The 18,177-nt window shown below is 38.9% G+C and overlaps 1 protein-coding gene across 1 annotated transcript in view; it reads left to right on the top strand.

Moving 5' to 3' along the window:
- Positions 1-18,177, top strand: part of DPY19L2 (dpy-19 like 2) — a 46,003-nt gene that overhangs the window by 12,233 nt on the left and 15,593 nt on the right. Inside the window, exons 7-14 of the mRNA XM_059655850.1 lie at positions 1,063-1,120; positions 2,859-2,950; positions 3,829-3,928; positions 9,333-9,410; positions 10,134-10,220; positions 13,601-13,660; positions 15,609-15,689; positions 17,687-17,788. Of these exons, the coding sequence (XP_059511833.1) occupies positions 1,063-1,120; positions 2,859-2,950; positions 3,829-3,928; positions 9,333-9,410; positions 10,134-10,220; positions 13,601-13,660; positions 15,609-15,689; positions 17,687-17,788 (658 nt within the window). The remainder of the gene's footprint in view (positions 1-1,062; positions 1,121-2,858; positions 2,951-3,828; positions 3,929-9,332; positions 9,411-10,133; positions 10,221-13,600; positions 13,661-15,608; positions 15,690-17,686; positions 17,789-18,177) is intronic.

Below are 18,177 nucleotides of genomic sequence, written 5' to 3'. Positions count from 1 at the left end.
ATTTGTGGGGATATTTTGTATTTCTTACGGTGGCCACCCTCCTCCACTGGCACCAACGTGGAAAGCAGCTGCTCCATTTCTGTTGTTTTGGTGGCTGAGACTAACATGTTAACATGCACGTCTAACTTCATCACCTCTACACGTAACGTCTCCCCTGTCCTCATCAGAACAGGGAATTTTGTAACACTTTGCTTCAAAACAGCCCCTGGCATCTTGTCATTATTACCACAGTTTAGTGCTCCTAATGCCCCTCCACAGATTTATTTTTGTGTGTGTGTTTTACTCTATTGTTTATGTTGTCAAATCTTAGTTTTACTCACATGTTCCTAGTTTCTATATACAGTATTGTTCTCAGACATTCCTTCTCTCAATTTCTTACTTTTCAAAATGCACCCTTTGAATTTCCATTAGTGAAAACTTGCTAATGGCAAATCACTTCCCATCTGCTTTCCTCTGGTGTTTTTTTAAAAAACTATTCCTTTTTCAATCATTCGGCCAATACTTACTGTCTTCCAGTAAGTGTGGAGCTGTGGATGTAAGTGATGAAACACGTACAAACAAAAGGCAACTTGAAGAAATGGTTCTCGACCTTTGATGGTTACCCTCGATCTGATTTTTGTATTCTACATTGTTGTTTGCATTGGGACTCAAGAATATTTGCAGGAATTTAGACAGTTTCAAGATACTGCTAAATGAAACTGTTAGACTCTTGTTTTCATCCCTTAGTCAAAAGACAAAAATATGCCTCCATTCTGAATATTCAAAGAATGCAATAGGGACTCTGAAACGTGGCCTGTTTGTTAAATATTATCTTATGTTCACATCTTATAAATTTTATTTAGAAAGTAAATATAAAATTCAGATTATTTTATATGTACTCTTTATATGTTTGTACATTCAACATTAAAGCATCAACAACGTACTTTTAAAATGTTTACTATTATTTTATATTTTATATGGCTTAAGAATATGACATTTTAAATATGATTTTAAATTCTAAGATAATCTTGTGTAAAACTCACTATATTTTGCATGAATTATGATTGTATACTTTTCTTACAGTGGGACTCACTTTGGAGGTCTAATTACAGTATTATGCTACTTTTTCAACCATGGAGAGGTTTGTTTTCTAGAAAGTAATTTTTAAGAAATAGAAGGGATTGTATAGGAACAGAGAAATATATTCATCAAAACAATATATAATTGCATATTACTTAGAACTTCCCAGTACTTTAAAGAGCCTTGTGTTGTAAATGATATTTAATCCTGTTGACCCACATTTTTACATAATTAGAATTTGTGACATGAAATGTCTTGCCTGGTTTTTAGTGTATGAACTCATACACATATATTTCGCAAAAAAAGGAAATACTGTACTTGTTGTATTTAGGCACTTTGTATCGCATTTATTCCTAACAAACCTTTTTGGGAAGATGGCTATTATCCTCACAGAAGATTTGAAATAGAAATTTACAGAGGTTAAGATCCGTACCCAAGATTTCACATTCACTACATGAGGAAGCTGGGTTTCCCATTCATATCTGTCTGGCTCTAAAGCCTCATTTCTTCTATTGCATGATGCTGCCTTTTCAGTAACACAAAATGCTGAATCAGAATAGAGCGCAACCAGTTCAGTCCAACAGTGCATGCCACCTTAATAGAGTTTGTAGGAAGTTATTTAGAACTAGAGGCCCAGTGCACGAAATTCATGCACTTCCTAGGCCTGGCTGGCGATCAGGGCCTATCTGTGGGGCGATCAACCCCTCCTCCCCCCCCCCTGCTGGCACCTGCCTTGGCTGGCCTGGGGGCAGCTCCTGCATTGAGTGTCTGCCCCCTGGTGGTCAGTGTGCATCATAGTGACTTGTCGTTCCACTGTTTGGTCAATTTGCATATTAGGCTTTTCTTATATAGGATATGATACATTCATTCAACAAAATATAGTGTGTGTAATGTGTCAGACTCTGTTAAGTGCTGAGGATGTGGCAGTGAAAAATGAGAGAATCTGATATCTAGTTTTTGGAAGCAAAATATGAAATATGTTATGGCACAGCTTATACACGGTATGACCTTTATTCATCACCATTGAGAAAGGTAGAGGTTAATTAAAGAAAATCTTTTAGACAAGGGAATAATAAAGTTATAGATAAATGTATTAAATATAGTAACATAAAGCAAACAAATGCCTTGTTATTCACCAAGTATGTTTGTGTAAAGAGATGATCCCGTGGTGTTTGTGAGTTCCCTGGTTAACATCTGTTCAGGCATTTTCCTGGGCGTGTGTACGTCTCCAAGCCTTGGGATGCCAGGGTCGCCACTGCAGCGCTGGGTGTGGGTCTGTTTTTCCATCCTAGACTCTGCCGCTCCTGTACCTACTATCCTGTTTATCCTTTGCGTTTCCTACACAGGGCCTTACAGAGCTTTCCCGTTTCTGCACTTGCTAGTGAATGGCCCGCTACCTCATGGCGGTGTCGTTCAGAGAGCTCCAAAGACTGAGAAACTATACCAGGCGTTTTCAGAAGTGAATGAGCGTGGTATTAAAGCACTAAAACCAGCCCAGCCATGATTTTTTAAAAAATATACTTTTTATTGATATCAGAGAGGAAGGGAGAAGAAGAAGAGAGAGAAAGAAACATCAGTGATGAGAGAGAATCATTGATTGGCTGCCTCCTGCACAACCCCTGTTAGGGATCGAGCCCACAACCCAGGCATGTGCCCTGACCTGGAATTGAACCGTGATCTGGTTCATAAGTTGACGCTCAACCACTGAGCCACGCCAGCCAGGCCCCAGCCATGATTTTGAGATTAATAATGTTTATTGCAATGGAATGGAAAGTGAATAAGCATTTTACTGATTTCAGGCTACTCGTGTGATGTGGACTCCACCTCTCCGGGAAAGTTTCTCATATCCATTTCTTGTGCTTCAGATGTGCATTTTAACTTTGATCCTCAGGTAATTTTTATTTATGAAACAAATCTAAGTATATTATAAGGTATGTTTCTTAAAATATGCATCAACCTATTAAGTTATTCAAAGAGGAAAAAGAAAGAAAAGTTATTCAAATGTAGGTGCTGTTTTTTTTAGTCACTTTTAAAATAAGTTGAATAGCCAATTAAAATCTAAAATATTAAGTTTTAGATAACTACATGATGTAAGTTTTTATGTGTATTTGCTAAAGATTCCAAGGTTTTAAGGAAACTATTATTTTCTCCCCCCTCCAAGCTTATGTAATCTGACTCATCATTTTCCCTCCTGTGGTTTTGAGGGAACATGAATGTATATTCTGAGAAAGGAGTGTCCCATGTAAGGTTGAACTTTGGAAATGCTAGGTTAGATACATAAGGAGCATATATATTTAGATACTTGAGAAAATTTCGTAACCCCTGATGTTTCTAGCAGTTCCATCAGTTTCATCTCAGGTGCTTTTCTTGGACACATTTATTTTTGTTGGAATTAATTTTATAAGCATTTCAGACCTTAAGAGGTCCGAGAAACAGCAACAACAGAAACATAAACAGTAGAATCCCATTAATAACTTTATCCTAGAAATAGGTTTCCCACGTTAGTGAGCCCTCTCACTGAATGGTATTTACAGATAAACAAGGTCTGATATTTCCTTTTAAAGCTCTGATTCAGATTGTTTTATGCTAAACATTTTTATAATCCAAGTAGCACTGAAGTTCTTTTTAATGAGCTTTTAAAGTTAACTACGTCTTGTCTTCTAGCAAAGAGGAGGGAGTCATCAGATGTGGCCACTTTGCCGTTAGTTGATGTGCTTAGTGATGGGCTACTTTTAGGGGCAAACTCATCGGTGTCAGTTCTCTCCTCAGGCTCTCGCACAGCAGCGGGAGGTATTATATTGCGCTTTGCCTCTCCAATGTTGCTTTCATGCTTCCCTGGCAGTTTGCACAGTTTATACTTTTTACGCAGGTAAGATGATTTTAGACCAATTTAAGTGGAATGCAAATGTACTTGGTTGTTTCTATACAAGTGTTACAATGCGATTATATCTGTGCCCTAATAGATTTTCAAAAAAATGGAGTAATTATGAAGTTCAGATATATGTGTGCTTTTGAGAAATAACAAATCATAGAGTCTGCAGTCTATTCGTGTACTGCTTAGTTAGGCAGATACTCACGGTCAACATGCAAAAGTATTTTTCCGATTATTTGAATTCATGCTTTTCTTGTTGGCATGGGAAGTGAGCTCTATAAACAAATCTACCTGTAGACTTTCTTTGCCTTCGGAATTACTTTGGGTGCCAAGCTACACAACATGGTAAGGGCCAGTCCTATTCCTCATGGTGTGGCTTCTGCTTCTACTCCAGCTTAAACATCAGCCGTTCCGTCGAAGGACAGAGTCTCACTGGATGCCATTTCTCAACTTTCATCATAATATTTCTTGAGTGAATTGAGACCATATCCTATTTCCCCAAACAACTCAATACTTAATGCCAAGAAGCTGATCTGAGTTTAAAAAAAAATTATATATATATATATATAGACACACATATACATACACACACACACACACACACACACATCAACACTAATAAAAGAGAAAAATGGTAATTGGTGTACGAGCTACCCTTTTCATTGGCTAATCAGGGCTATAAGCAAATTAACTGCCAACTAAGATTGGCAGTTAACTGCCAACAAGATGGCGGTTAATTTGCATATGTAGGCACAATGCAGGGAGGCGCCTTTGCCCTGCCCCCCAGCCATGATCGGAGAATCAGGTGCCTTTTCCGCCCTGGCCAGTGATAGCAGGAAGTAGGGGTGGAGCCAGCAATGGGAGCTGGGCATGGTCGAAGCTGGCAGTCCCAGGAGCTAGGGGTCCCTTGCCTGGGCCTAAAGCGAAGCCCACGATTGCGGGGCCACTGCAGCTGTGGGTCCCCGCTGCCCAGGCCGGACGCCTCAGTTAGAGGCGTCCTGCAGGGGCAGGGGCGGAGCCCGCGCGATCGCGGCACCGTCCCCCCGCTGCCACTGCAGGTCCCTGCTGCCCGGGCCGGACGCCTAGGCCAGAGGCGTCAGGCCTGGGCAAGGGGTCGATCCTGCGATTGGAGGGTGATGGGGGTCAACGTCTGAGGGCTCCCAGTATGTGAGAGGGGGCAGGCTGGGCTGAGGGACACTCCCCCCGACACACACACCCAGTGCACGAATTTCGTGCACCGGGCCCCTAGTATATATATATATACATACACACATACACATACATACTAGGAGGCCCACGCACAAAAATTTGTGCACTGGCAGGGAAGGGGGGTCCCTCAGCCCAACCTGTGCCCTCTCATGGATCACGCTGCTGCTCACCCTGCGCCCCGCCCACCCTGCCCAAGAAACCGCAGGCCTGGATCCTGCGCTGGGGCAAGCGGCCGCTCAGATCTGCTGATGCCCACCCCGCCCAAGACACAGCAAGCCCGGACCCCGCGCTGGGGCGGACAGCAGCTCTGATCACACTGCCGCTCGCCCCGCCCAACCCTCCCACCCCACCCAAGACACAGCAGGCCAGGATCTCGCCTTGGACGGCGCAGCGGGATCTGCCTGCAGTATGCAAATTAGCCACCATCTTTGTTGGCCATTAACCGACATCTTAGTTGGCAGTTAATTTGCATATCGCCCTGATTAGCCAATGGGAAGGGTAGCGAAGTTACGGTTAATTACCATGTTTGTCTATTATTAGATAGGATATATATATATATATATATATATATATATATATTGATTTATTGATTTCAGACAGGAAGGGAGAGAGAAATAGAAACATGATGAGAGAGAATCATTGGCTGCCTTCTGCAAGCCCCCCCACTGGGGATCGAGCCCACAACCTGGCCATGTGCCCTGACCTGGAGTCAAACCGTGACCTCTTGGTTCATAGGTCTGTGCTCAACCACTGAGCTATGCCAGTCAGGCTGAGTTAATTTTTTTATATCATAGAGGAGGGAATCAGTAGATGTGACCATGAAATGTGTAAAGTCTAGGTCTGGATTTATTCTCTGTGCCCAGTGTGCAAGTCTCCCAGCACTGTTTGTTAAAAAGGCTATCATTTCTCCATTGAGTTACCTTTGCTCCCGTCAAAGCTCAGTTGCCTATAATTGTGAGCATCTGTTCCTGAGCTCGCTCTTTTATTCCTCTGGTCAGTTGTCTATTCTTTCTCTGATACCGTGTGTCTCAGTTACTATAGCCTTGTAGTAAGTCTTAAAGTCAGTCAGTCTCCAACTGTTTTCAAGAGTTTTCTCTTTGCCTTTGGCTTTGAGCAGTTTTTACTATGATATGCCTAAGTGTGGTCAGGTTTATTTATTCTAATTTATCTCTTGTTGGAGTTTGTAATAGTTTATAAATCAGTGCTTGATTTTTTTTCTATAAATTTTGGGACCTTCCCAGGTAAAATCTCTTTTAATATAGCTTTTACTTAATTCCCTTATCCCTTTCTGAGATATAAAGTAAAATATATTAGATTTTTACAACATATACTCTACATCGCTCATGTTCTTGCATATATTATTCACCCCTTTGTCATTTTATGCTTTTTTCTAGATGTTTTCTTCTGACCTGTTTTTCAGTTTGTCACTTGTTTAACCTGCTTTTAAACCTGTCTTTGACTTCTTAATATGGTTATTGTGGTATCTAGTTGTACATTTTCAATTTGTTTGTTTCTTAAATGACGTTCATGTACTCTCCTGGAATTTTCAATCCTATCTGTTATTTCCTTGCACATGTCAAACATAAAGTCATTGCCTGACGATGTCAGACATGTTTTTGAGTGATTTGTGAGCTAAGAGTGGTTTTTATATTTTTAAAGTGTTGTTCAAAAATAAAATAGAACCCTAGCCAGTTTTCTCAGTGGTTAGAGCATCAGCCCATGCACCAAAGGGTCTCGGGTACTTCGGTTGCAGGCTCGATCCCTGGCCCTGGTCGGAGCACATGTGGGAGACATCAATGTTTCTCCCGCTCTCAGTCCCCCTCCCTTCCACTCTCTCTAAAAATCAATGGAAAAAATGCCTGCGGGCCGAAACCGGTTTGGCTCAGTGGATAGAGCTTCAGCCTGCGGACTGAAAGGTCCCAGGTTCGATTCCAATCAAGGGCATGTACCTGGGTTGCGGGCACATCCCCAGTAGGAGATGTGCAGGAGGCAGCTGATCGATGTTTCTCTCTCATCGATGTTTCTAACTCTCTATCTCTCTCCCTTCCTCTCTGTAAAAACTCAATAAAATATATATTAAAAAAATTTAAAAAAAAGAAAAAGAAAAAATACCTGCGGGTGAGGATTAACAACAACAACAAAAATCGAGAAAGAATACAGCAGGTCCGTAACCATCGTTTCATTTAAGATTGTATTGTTATAATATTAATGAGATCCCATGAGAACTTATATCAATTAGCCTGTGGTAAAATTGTTTTCATGTATGTCTTTTAGCTTAAAGTCGCTGAAGCCTACTGACCATGTTAAGTGGTAACTTACTGTATAAAATAGAAACGATATATGGCCCACACAGTATAACATTTACTATTTGGCTTTTTATATAAAAAGTTTGCTGACCCCTGAAGTAGATTAAGGATCTGTTTCCATTGTGTTTGTAATAATGCCTTATCTCTTCCTGTATCTAGTTAGTTTTGATGTGGTGTTGGACATTGTACGTGAACAGCGATATAGTTCATTTGAGACTAGGTTGATACTAACATCTTCCAGAGAAGATTAGATCTGCTTCCAGCAGGCAAATAAAGACACTAACAATCTTGAGTCACCCTCATGTGATGAGAGAACGATAGAGGTCAAAGGCTTTCGTCTTTGTGAGCACGGCTCAATTTCTGGCTCTGTAGTATAGTTTTTTGAAGCCCCATGCCAAAGCCTGCGGACTTAGCAAGGATCTCATTCTTGGTGTGCTTTCACTTCTGAGTCTGAAAATCTCCCACCTGCATGTCAACTGGAAGATGCCTCTGGGAGAAAAATGCCCCAAATTGTCATGCTCGGCACTGCAGATTTCCATCTTTTCTCTGGTCTTAGCTTCTTTCTTTCTTTCTTTCTTTCTTTTTTTTTTTTGGTCTTAGTAATTTGTGGCTTCCATTCAGGTATTTTCCCTAGCTATTCTACTTCCCAATGAGAAGGTTAGTTGAAATTACTTCATTATCATTATTAGAATACTAGGGGCCCGGTGCACGAAATTCGTGCACTGGGTGTGTGTGTGGGGGGGAGGGGAGTGTCCCTCAGCCCAGCCTGCCCCCTCTCACATACTGGGAGCCCTCAGGCGTTGACCCCCATCACCCTCCAATCGCAGGATCGGCCCCTTGCCCAGGCCTGACGCCTCCGCCAGAGGCATAGACCCCCATCACCCTCCGATCGCCTGATCGGCCCCTTGCCCAGGCCTGACGCCTCCGTCAGAGGTATCAGGCTTAGACAGGGGACCCCCATCTCCCCCTGATCACTGGCTCTGGCCCCCGCCCAGGCCTGAGGCCTCTGGCCCAGGAATCATGCCTGGGCAGGGGACCCCCATCTCCCTCTGATCGCTTGCTCCACCCCCCGCCCAAGCCTGACGCCTTGACCCAGGCTTCAGGCCTGGGCAAGGGGACCATCATATCCCCCCAACCCCCGGCTCCGCCCCCCACCCAGGCCTGATGCCTCGGCCAGAGGAGTTGACCCTCATCACCCTCCGATCACCAATCACCGGATCGGCCCCTTGACCAGGCCTGAGGCCTCCGGCAGAGGTGTCAGGCCTGGGCAGGGGACCCCCAGCTCCCCGCGGTTGCAGGCTCCGCCCCTGCCCAGGCCTAATGCCTCTGGCCTAGGCGTCCGGCCCGGGCAGCGGGGACCCACAGCTGCAGCAGCCCCGCGATCGTGGGCTCCGCTTTAGGCCCAGGCAAGGGAACCCTAGCTCCCGGGACTGCCAGCTTCGACCGTGTCCAGCTCCCATCGCTGGCTCCACCCCTACTTCCTGCTATCACTGGCCAGGGCGGAAAAGGCACCTGATTCTCCGATCATGGCTGGGGGGCAGGGCAAAGGCGGCCCCAGGGCCGCCTTTGCCCTGCCCCCCAGCTCTTAGCTCCCCCCTGGGTTTCCGATCACTGTCAGTGGCAGGGGGCTTCTTCCTGCTTTCCCTTTCGCCTCCCTGCATTGTGCCTACATATGCAAATTAACTGCCAATCATAGTTGGCAGTTAATTTGCATATAGCCCTGATTAGCCAATGAAAAGGGTATCGTCGTATGCCAATTACCATTTTTCTCTTTTATTAGATAGGATTAGAAATATGATTCCACTGTTACTTGTACTTTGCTTATGAATAGTGAAGTATTTTCTACATTTTTTTCACTTTTGCTTTTTTTTATATCTTTATTTCAGATAGCCTCATTATTTCCTATGTATGTTGTGGGGTACATTGAGCCAACCAAATTTAAGAAGATCATTTATATGAACATGGTAACATTTTTTGTACTTATAAGTCAAATATTAAAATAAGATCTCAGGGATTAAACAAAACTTCTTTCAAATTTTATTTAATACATCAAAATGGAAATGTGCATTACAGATACCATATTACAACATACTTTCAACTACAGAGTTGATGTTTTTAATCTCTGAAACTTTTATTTTTATGTTTTAGTTATTATTAGTCACTATTTTTGAAATTGTCTTTTCCCTGAGACCTGAAATTTCTAGCACTGTGCATGAATATGACACTCTGTAAATTTTATGTTTTTGCATTTTTGGTTTTATCTTAGTTTCTAAACACATCTCCTTTAATAACATAAATATTTTCTAGCTAAGAACATAAAACTTCCTTATTAATAGAAATCCTCAGGTAGTGCAACAAAAATAAGATAAAAATTAATACAACTAAGTTTTATTTATTATATTACTCCATTATTGAATCAATAGAAATAATAGTTTTTTTGCAGTTTTCTTTGTACCAAGTAGCAGACAGAGAAAAAAAATTAAATTTTTCTATATAGAATTCATAGTGTTGAAACCACTTAGAATCTATCAGTGTGTTGAAATTCTATTATCATTCAGCCAAGACCTATTTATTAATCTTATGTATGCATAAAATGTTTGTATTGGAATGGCTATATGCCTGTAGACAAAGTTTGCATTGTGCTATAGATCCAATAATGATGAGACATTTTTTCCTTCACTTTTCAGATTTCAGTTCTCCTTTGTTTCGTGTTGATGTTTGGAAATTCGTTGTATTTATCTTCTTATTATTCTTCATCTTTGTTAATGACATGGGTAAGTATTTGTTAAGCTCATGAAGTTTTTTTTGTGTGTGTGTTTTTTAACCTGTGAAATAGGAGTTTTAATGCACCTCATATAGGTTTAGGAGAACATTGAGGGCCCTTTCCTGATTATTACTCACATGAAAAAAATTTTCCCAAATAGCACCTATTCTCTAGCTAGCTCATCCTTGGAAAAGAACATGGTACAAAATTTACCATTGTAGGGCAAATACCCAAGTAAATATTTTAAAAAAACAATTAGCAGGTAAGACGGACTTTTTTAAATTTTATTTTTAAAAAAGTATTTATTGATTTCAGAGAGGAAGGAAGAGAGAGAGAGAGAGAAACATCAATAATGAGAGAGAATCATTTAACAGATGCCTCCTGCCTGCCCCCCACTGGGGATCGAGCCCACAACCCAGGCATGTGCCCTAACCAGGAGCTGAACCATGACCTCCTGGTTCATAGGCCGACACTCAACTACTGAGCAACACAGGTCGGGCAAGACTTACTTTTAAAACATACCACTAATTTATGATCAAGATTAGTTATTTCCTTCTAAGTCACTTCAGTAGATTCAGTACGTATTGCAGTGACACTGCCATTGCTCAGAATATTTTTGGAACTCCTCTGAATTGCCTTCACAGACTGTGGCACATTCTTTTGAATATCCTCAATGGTGGCAAAACTTCGTCTTTCAAGGGTGGATTTGATTTTTGGAAACAACCAAAGTCTTGTGAATAAGGTGGGTGATTGGGCTGGGTAATATATAGATCTTGATCAAAATATGGTGTGACATTAAAGTAATAAGACCTATTTTCTTGCACCCATACCTAAATTATCTTTGGGAGGTAGTTTAGAAAATGGAGTTCCAAACTGTTTTGAGCAATGATAACATAATTAGAATAGGTAAGTAGTCTCCTCATGTGACTGACTTTCACTGAATGACACCCATTTGGATATGTATTTGGAACGGTGGTTCAGTAAATCGGCTTTATTACTTTATAGTCACACTTCTGATATTCCTAAGCCAGAACCTATAATATTCTCCACTGGAATGTTCCTGGCATGTTCTCTTTCCACAATTACCAAAACTAATACCAGCCACGGTAATACCAAAATAGGGCACTTTTCCATGTATGGTGTATTGATGGAACCTTTTGGGATTGCCCTTAGGTTTTAACAGTTTTTGCTTCCCGCACCTTCTTTTTTTTCTCTTCACAATAAGTAATCCATTCTCTTTCTCACAAAAAATGCAGGCTTTTAATTTTCAAAAATTTGTCAAGCTTTTTCAGCATGACAAAAGACATGTAGTAATGTGCCCATCTACCTCTTTTTAAGAAAGCTATTTTATTTTGAAATACAGAAAACTGCATGAAACAAGTGTTTCATGTACTGACAGTACTAACTAGTACTGAAAGTACTTAATAATGAACTGTTATTTGGCAAATAAACTGCCATCAAGTCAAAAATCAGATTTTTTTCCAACCATCCTGTCCCAATAATGATTTGACTATGGTAATCATTCCTAGACTTCCTTTATATTTTCATTTCATTTACATCTCTATTTTTAATCTATAGGTTTCCTATATATCCGCCTGTTTTCTTTCCTAGGAAGTGTAAGAGCCTAGGTCATTGAACGTGTAGAGGATTCTATGGTCTAGATTTTACTTTTTGAATCCTCATGGCTTAGCTTTACATCCTCCTCTGTCTTCTGTATTTATAATGTGTTAATAATTGAATCCAAAGCTTGGATAGGTTTAAGTTTTATCCCTTTAACATAGTATTGTTCTTTTATCAGGAGGCACATAATAGCCAGGGCCTCCCTTTTTATGGTAGTAGTCATCAACACATTGTACCAGATCCATTAACTCAGTAGAAATTGCACATTGGTGATAGTCCAGTCCCTCATTTGCAGTTCATATAGGAAAAGTAAAGTACATGTCTAAATATGTAGAGTTGGGAAGAGATAGAAAAATATTTGAAGAAATAACTGCCAAAATTTTTCTAATTTGATGAAAATTATTAACTCAGAGATAAAGGATCTCAGTAAATCCCAAATCCAAGAAAACTGTAGTAAGGCATATATACTGAAATTGCTCAAAATCTGTGATAAAGACACAATACTAATAATAGCCAAAGAAATAAGACATGTTAACTATAGAAGAACAAAGGGTAAGGATGTCAGCAGATTTTTCACAAGAAAAAAATGCAAACAAAAAGACAGTTAAGCAACATATTAATACAATATTTACAGAAAAAAATACTGTCAATGTACAGTTCTATACCTAGCAATATATGGCTCAAAAATGAGGGCAAATTAGACTCCATGACCAGATTTGCACTAAAAGAAATTTTAAAGGAGGTCCTTCAGCTGGTAGGAATATAATATTAAGTGTCAGTATGGCACTGCACAGGTGAAGCTAGCGGTGCTGCTACAACACAGATACCATAGGCTGGGTGGCTTATTTCTCATAGTTTCAGAGCCTGGCGAGTCCGAGACCAAGATGCAGCTGATTTGATTCTTGGTGAGGGCTCTCTTCTTCATGTGTAATCAGATGCCTTCACTCTATCCTCACATGAGGGCAGAGAAATCATATCCTTCATGTCTCTCCTTAGAAGGGTACTAATTCTATCCATTAGAGATCTAATTATCTCCCACTGGTTTCATTCCAGTATGTCACATTGGAGATTAGGGTATCGGCACATGCATTTGGTGGGGGACATAAGCATTTCATTGATAGAACCGAGAGTCTGATTTTTGAGGACCCTGGCTTTACACATGAGTCTCAGTTTCTTACCTTTCATAACTCCAGGCCCTCCTCCGTTGCCCTCCTTTTTAATACTAGCATGTAGTTGTAGCCTCTCTCTACAGTCCTCCCTAAAGACTGCCATACGTTCTCACCTAATTAATGTTTTCATTTTTAAAATCGCCTTCTTTTGTCTGGTATCTGGAAAGTTCCTTTTCTTTCTTAAAAGTCAAGTTAGGTTTTAAAAATTTTTCAAAAAATTTTATTTGGGAGTTTGGAGAGGAAGGATTTTTAACTTAAACCACTAATTTTTCTGGATAGCTTACATGTCCACTTGCATGGACACACCATCCACACACCATCTTCCTCATCCAAGGAGTTGCCCTACACAAACCATCCCAAGTAATGCAGTGAGGAATTAACTTGATTCCAGACGCAACTTTTTAGCACACACAGCATTTATCCCTCACCCCAAGGAAAATTTGTCATTTTCAAATTTTGAAAAATCAACAATTAAGAGGGAAAATGGCTGGAGTAGGCAAGATAGAAGATGGGGTGGCTGTGTAACTTTTGAAACATATAATTCATATACAATATGATTGTTAATTTTATTTGTTTCATTTTTTTATTACATGTACTTTAGGTGATAATTCTAAAGAGAAATAACATTCAAAGATTGGGTGTATCTGAACTCAACTTTTGGGTAAGATTCAACATTTTAAACAATTTCTTTAGACTCTTTATTTCTATAAACTGAACATGATAGTGTACTTAAAAAGGAATGATTTAGAGTTAATCAGTGTTATAAATAGCTACTTGCTTAAGGTGGGAAATAGTCCTTAGCAACATCTACAAGTCATTTTTAAGAAACTTGTTCATTTATTTCAGTACTATTTATTTCTCCATAATCTCCCAGCCTCCTCTTATTTCAACTTAGACACTGCTTAATCTTTGACTTCCTCCCAAGTATACAAATGGGTGGGCCATGTTACCTCTATGTATGTGTATTTTGTTTCCAAGTAAAATAAGTATATTATTAGGGAGGCACTGCAATTACTAATTACCATAATATCAGATGACATTCATGCTTTTTCTTTGATTGACTTCTATTAAAAATTAGAACCTGCCATATTGAAGGACTATGTAATTATATATTGTATATCAGTAGGGTAAAACTGGAAAAGTTATGGTAAGATAAGGAAGTACATTTCAGAAAGCAAAAGAACAAAGTGGAATGTATTGCCAGTTTCTCTTTGCTTGAGGAATTCTCCCATCCCTTGTGGTGAACATGTAGGAATATTTGTAACCTTAAGTTATTGGTGACATGACTCTTTCAATATATGATTTTTTTTTACTTCAGAAAGAAATGGTAATTTTAAAACCAAAAAATTAACAGAAAAGCCAAAGTTTTCATTTAATAACTATACTCAAAGCAGTTGAAAATTTCAATGATAAACTATTGAAAAATGACAACACAGGACAGTGTCTGTGAACATTTAGAGAATTCTGTCAAAGCATTTGCAGAGGCAAATTTATTGTTTTAAATATTTTCAGTTTTAGACTGGGAAGAATAAAAGTGAACTTATGCTTTCATTTTAGTAATTTGAAAGAAACAAAATTCTAAGAAGAGAAAAGTTGAGATGTAATGAATGTTCAGCATATATTTGTATTTTGAAACTTGTATAATTTATATCATCAGTCTCTTGCATAAGGGAGAAACAAATCATGGTAGTCATCTAAACCCATGAAAAAGGTGTCCTGGCTTTTAAAAAGCCAGTCAAAAAGGAAAAGCAAAGATATTTTGTGAACTGACACTTTTTCTTACATAAAACCTATTTTGTTTCTCAAGTAATTCTTTCATGGTAGTGGAATAAAGATTATATTGCATATCTTACTCTGTCATTACTGGAAAATTTGAAAACAATGAAGCTCTTATTTTTATATTGAGTGAGAGTAAAAAATAAACAAAAAATTGTCACTTATGATTGATCAAAATCTATTTTTAATATTATTTACTGTCATGTGGCCACTTGAAAGAAAGAAAACACCTGTATATAATTATGTACCCTCATTCTGATCAAATTGGGTTCATCCCAGGAATGCAAATATGTTTCTGGAAAATTCATAAATATAAATTATCACACTAACAGGTTAAAGGAGAAAAGTGACTATCATCCAATAAGATGCAGAAAATGAATTTAATACAATTGAACACCCATTTATGGTAAAAAAAACTCTTAGCATAGTAGAAATAGCAGGGAGTTTTCTTTTTTTATTTTTAATATATTTTATTGATTTTTTACAGACAGGAAGGGAGAGGGCTAGAGAGTTAGAAACATCGATGAGAGAGAAACATTGATCAGCAGCCTCCTACACACTCCCCACTGAGGATGTGCCTGCAACCAAGGTACATGCCCTTGACCGGAATCGAACCCGGGACCCTTCAGTCCGCAGGCCGACGCTCTATCCACTGAGCCAAACCGGCTTTGGCGAGTTTTCTTAACCTAATAAAATTCTTTAGCTTCATTGGTTGTACAGGTGAGGTACTTGGAGTGATTAAATTTTTTTCTATGCCATTTATTGATATGATTGAATATTTTAATTAGGTAATTTTTAGTACCTGACTTCTATCTATTTTATTTATTCTTTAGCTAATTCAGTGTTTCGGTTGGTTTTGTGGAACAATCATTTTGAAATTCCTCACATCTAAAATCTTAGGCGTTTCAGATCATGTAAGTACTTTCCAGTTAAAACATAAAATGTTTTGTAAACATGTATACCTGGGTGAAAACTTTGGAACCGCCTATTTTTTTACCCCTTCATTTTATATAGATTAAGTGCCTTCTTCAAGGGCCCCAAGCTAATTATTGGTAAATACTGAGAAAAATGTGTACCAATGAGTGCTGACTTAGCTTTCTAGGAAAAAAATTAATAATATATTTAGTAGTTAATTTGTTTATTTCAGTTGAATTATTTGTTTAATCATTTATTGCAGATATTAGCACATGAGCAGTCTGTACTCAGCTTTGAAACATAGAACTCTTAAAATACCAATATTTTAATTCATAATTACGGATTAAATGTAAGAGATGATTTGATGTATTAAAATATTTTTCTTAGAAGTTCTCTATCTTTTTATCTTCTGGAAAATACTGGACCACTTACCCCTCATGAGTGGCATTTCTGCTTGTTTTAAGGCTAATGCCTTAATAATGGCCCTTTTAAAAACATATGTCTCTACTTAAAAATTAGTTTAAGGAATAGGAAACAGTGCATAAATTTACTTTTGATTTTTAGCACTTACTGTTGGGATATGAGCATACATGCATGAGTCCTGCCATAATCTACTCTGAAGTTTACCTTATCTAGTACTATCCAATTAAGACCCTATCTAATGTTGAAATCACTTCAACTTTAACAAGGGGTGTGGTATTTACTCTCTAAAAGGTCAAGTGCTGGCATTATCCAATAGAATTGAACTTGCATACATATGCATGTTAAATACAACTTCAGAATGTAAAGATTTATTTGCTATTTATTGCTAGCTTTGCACAGTGGTTTGTTAGGGTTATTTGCTGCTGCTGTTCTCTGTGTATCTGACACATTTTCTTTTTTTCTTCTTTCCCCTTTTGTTCTTAACTTTTTATTCTCTGGGGATCATATATTTTATGATAAACTTTCTTTAGCTCTCCTAGGTTATTTACTTACCTGTTACGTTCATCTGTGGTTTTCTTTCCTGCCTCGCTCCACGTTGTCACCCGACTCTTTACAAATCTTACACACACATGCATGCACACACACACACACACATCCTGGGTTCGTGACTTCCTCTGTGACAGCAGTGAGAAAGAGTTGAAACTAAAGTGTTTTGGTTAAATTATTCGTCACCAGGCTTGCTCTAAGTTAGAACAATAAAGGAAACTCTCACTTATTCTTGATCCTGGTAGATGATGGGAACCATGAAGAACCACAGGTCATCATATAAGCTTGATATAAAATAATTTCTGTCTCTGTAAAATACTCTGAATTAAGGTTTTCCATGCCAACTATTTCCCTGGTTAATCTGGCCGTCTGAGAATGCAGTGGAAAAAGAATTGTCTCCCCGACAGCAGGAAATAAAACAATCCGGAGAACATGGGAGTCCCACTGGGGTTTGTTTGGCGGTGCTTATTTTAGAGGCCTTGGGGATCGAGGAACTAAGTCAAAGTGGTATGCGCAGTTGTAACCCTTCTGAAGGACAGCTGTCACGTTTCATGGCTTGATTGTACGTCCGAGAAATTCAAGAAGCACCAACAGTTGTAATCGGTGCATGAGGCTTTATGAAAATGACAGCACATAGAAAATTGGTTCCTGATTTACAATGTGTGGTAAAAGGGCTTAACATGAAACTGTTTTTTCTTGATAGATGATGTGATTATAAAATCTCATGATTAACTGCATGGTGGTTTCTGCCCAGCAAATATTGATTTTAACTCACTCTTTACATTATCATCTCCGCTTATTTTTTCTGACCTCTTTCAACTTTTCATTTCTCTTGACATTTTTTTTTTCATAGTTCAGCATATAGCATGTATTGTATTACTCACTGTATTCTTTTTTTTCCTTTGAGAGGGACACCAGGTACCGGATTTATGTGCTCTGTAGCTTTTATTACCATGATATCAAATGAGTTGTTACTGACTGCAATTATTGGTATAATTTTAATTTGCTTTACTCTGTTTCCTTCCAGATTCGCCTGAGTGACCTAATAGCAGCGAGAATCTTGAGGTTTACAGATTTTGATACTTTAATTTACACCTGTGCTCCTGAATTTGGCTTTATGGAAAAAGCGGTTTGTTGGGTTTTTTGTTTGTTTGTTTTGTTTTGTTTTTTCCTTCTCTACTGGTATAATTTTTTCTCTGAAGTTTTCTTTTGAATCTGAAACTCAAAATTTTTGTTCAGAAACATCCAACTTTTACCTACCACTTTTCACAGTAACTATGGCTAATCACATGGCCTTCCTTACCTGTTTCCTCATGTGTACAAGCACTAAACAGGGGCTCCTATCTTACGAAGTTATTGGTGGTGGTTGAAGGAGATAATCCAGGAGGGTGCTTAACTTATCATGTGATCCACAGTGAATGACTGTTACGACAGTTCAATCAGTTGTAATAATCTAGGTCAGTTGGAGATATGGGACTACCCAGAAAAAGTAAACCCAAATTCTTATTTAGGTTTTTT

The sequence above is a fragment of the Myotis daubentonii genome, chromosome 10 (assembly GCF_963259705.1).
Source record: "Myotis daubentonii chromosome 10, mMyoDau2.1, whole genome shotgun sequence".
Lineage (NCBI taxonomy): Eukaryota > Metazoa > Chordata > Mammalia > Chiroptera > Vespertilionidae > Myotis > Myotis daubentonii.
The sequence above is the reverse complement of the archived record's forward strand: the minus strand, read 5'-3'. Positions and strand labels throughout refer to the sequence as shown.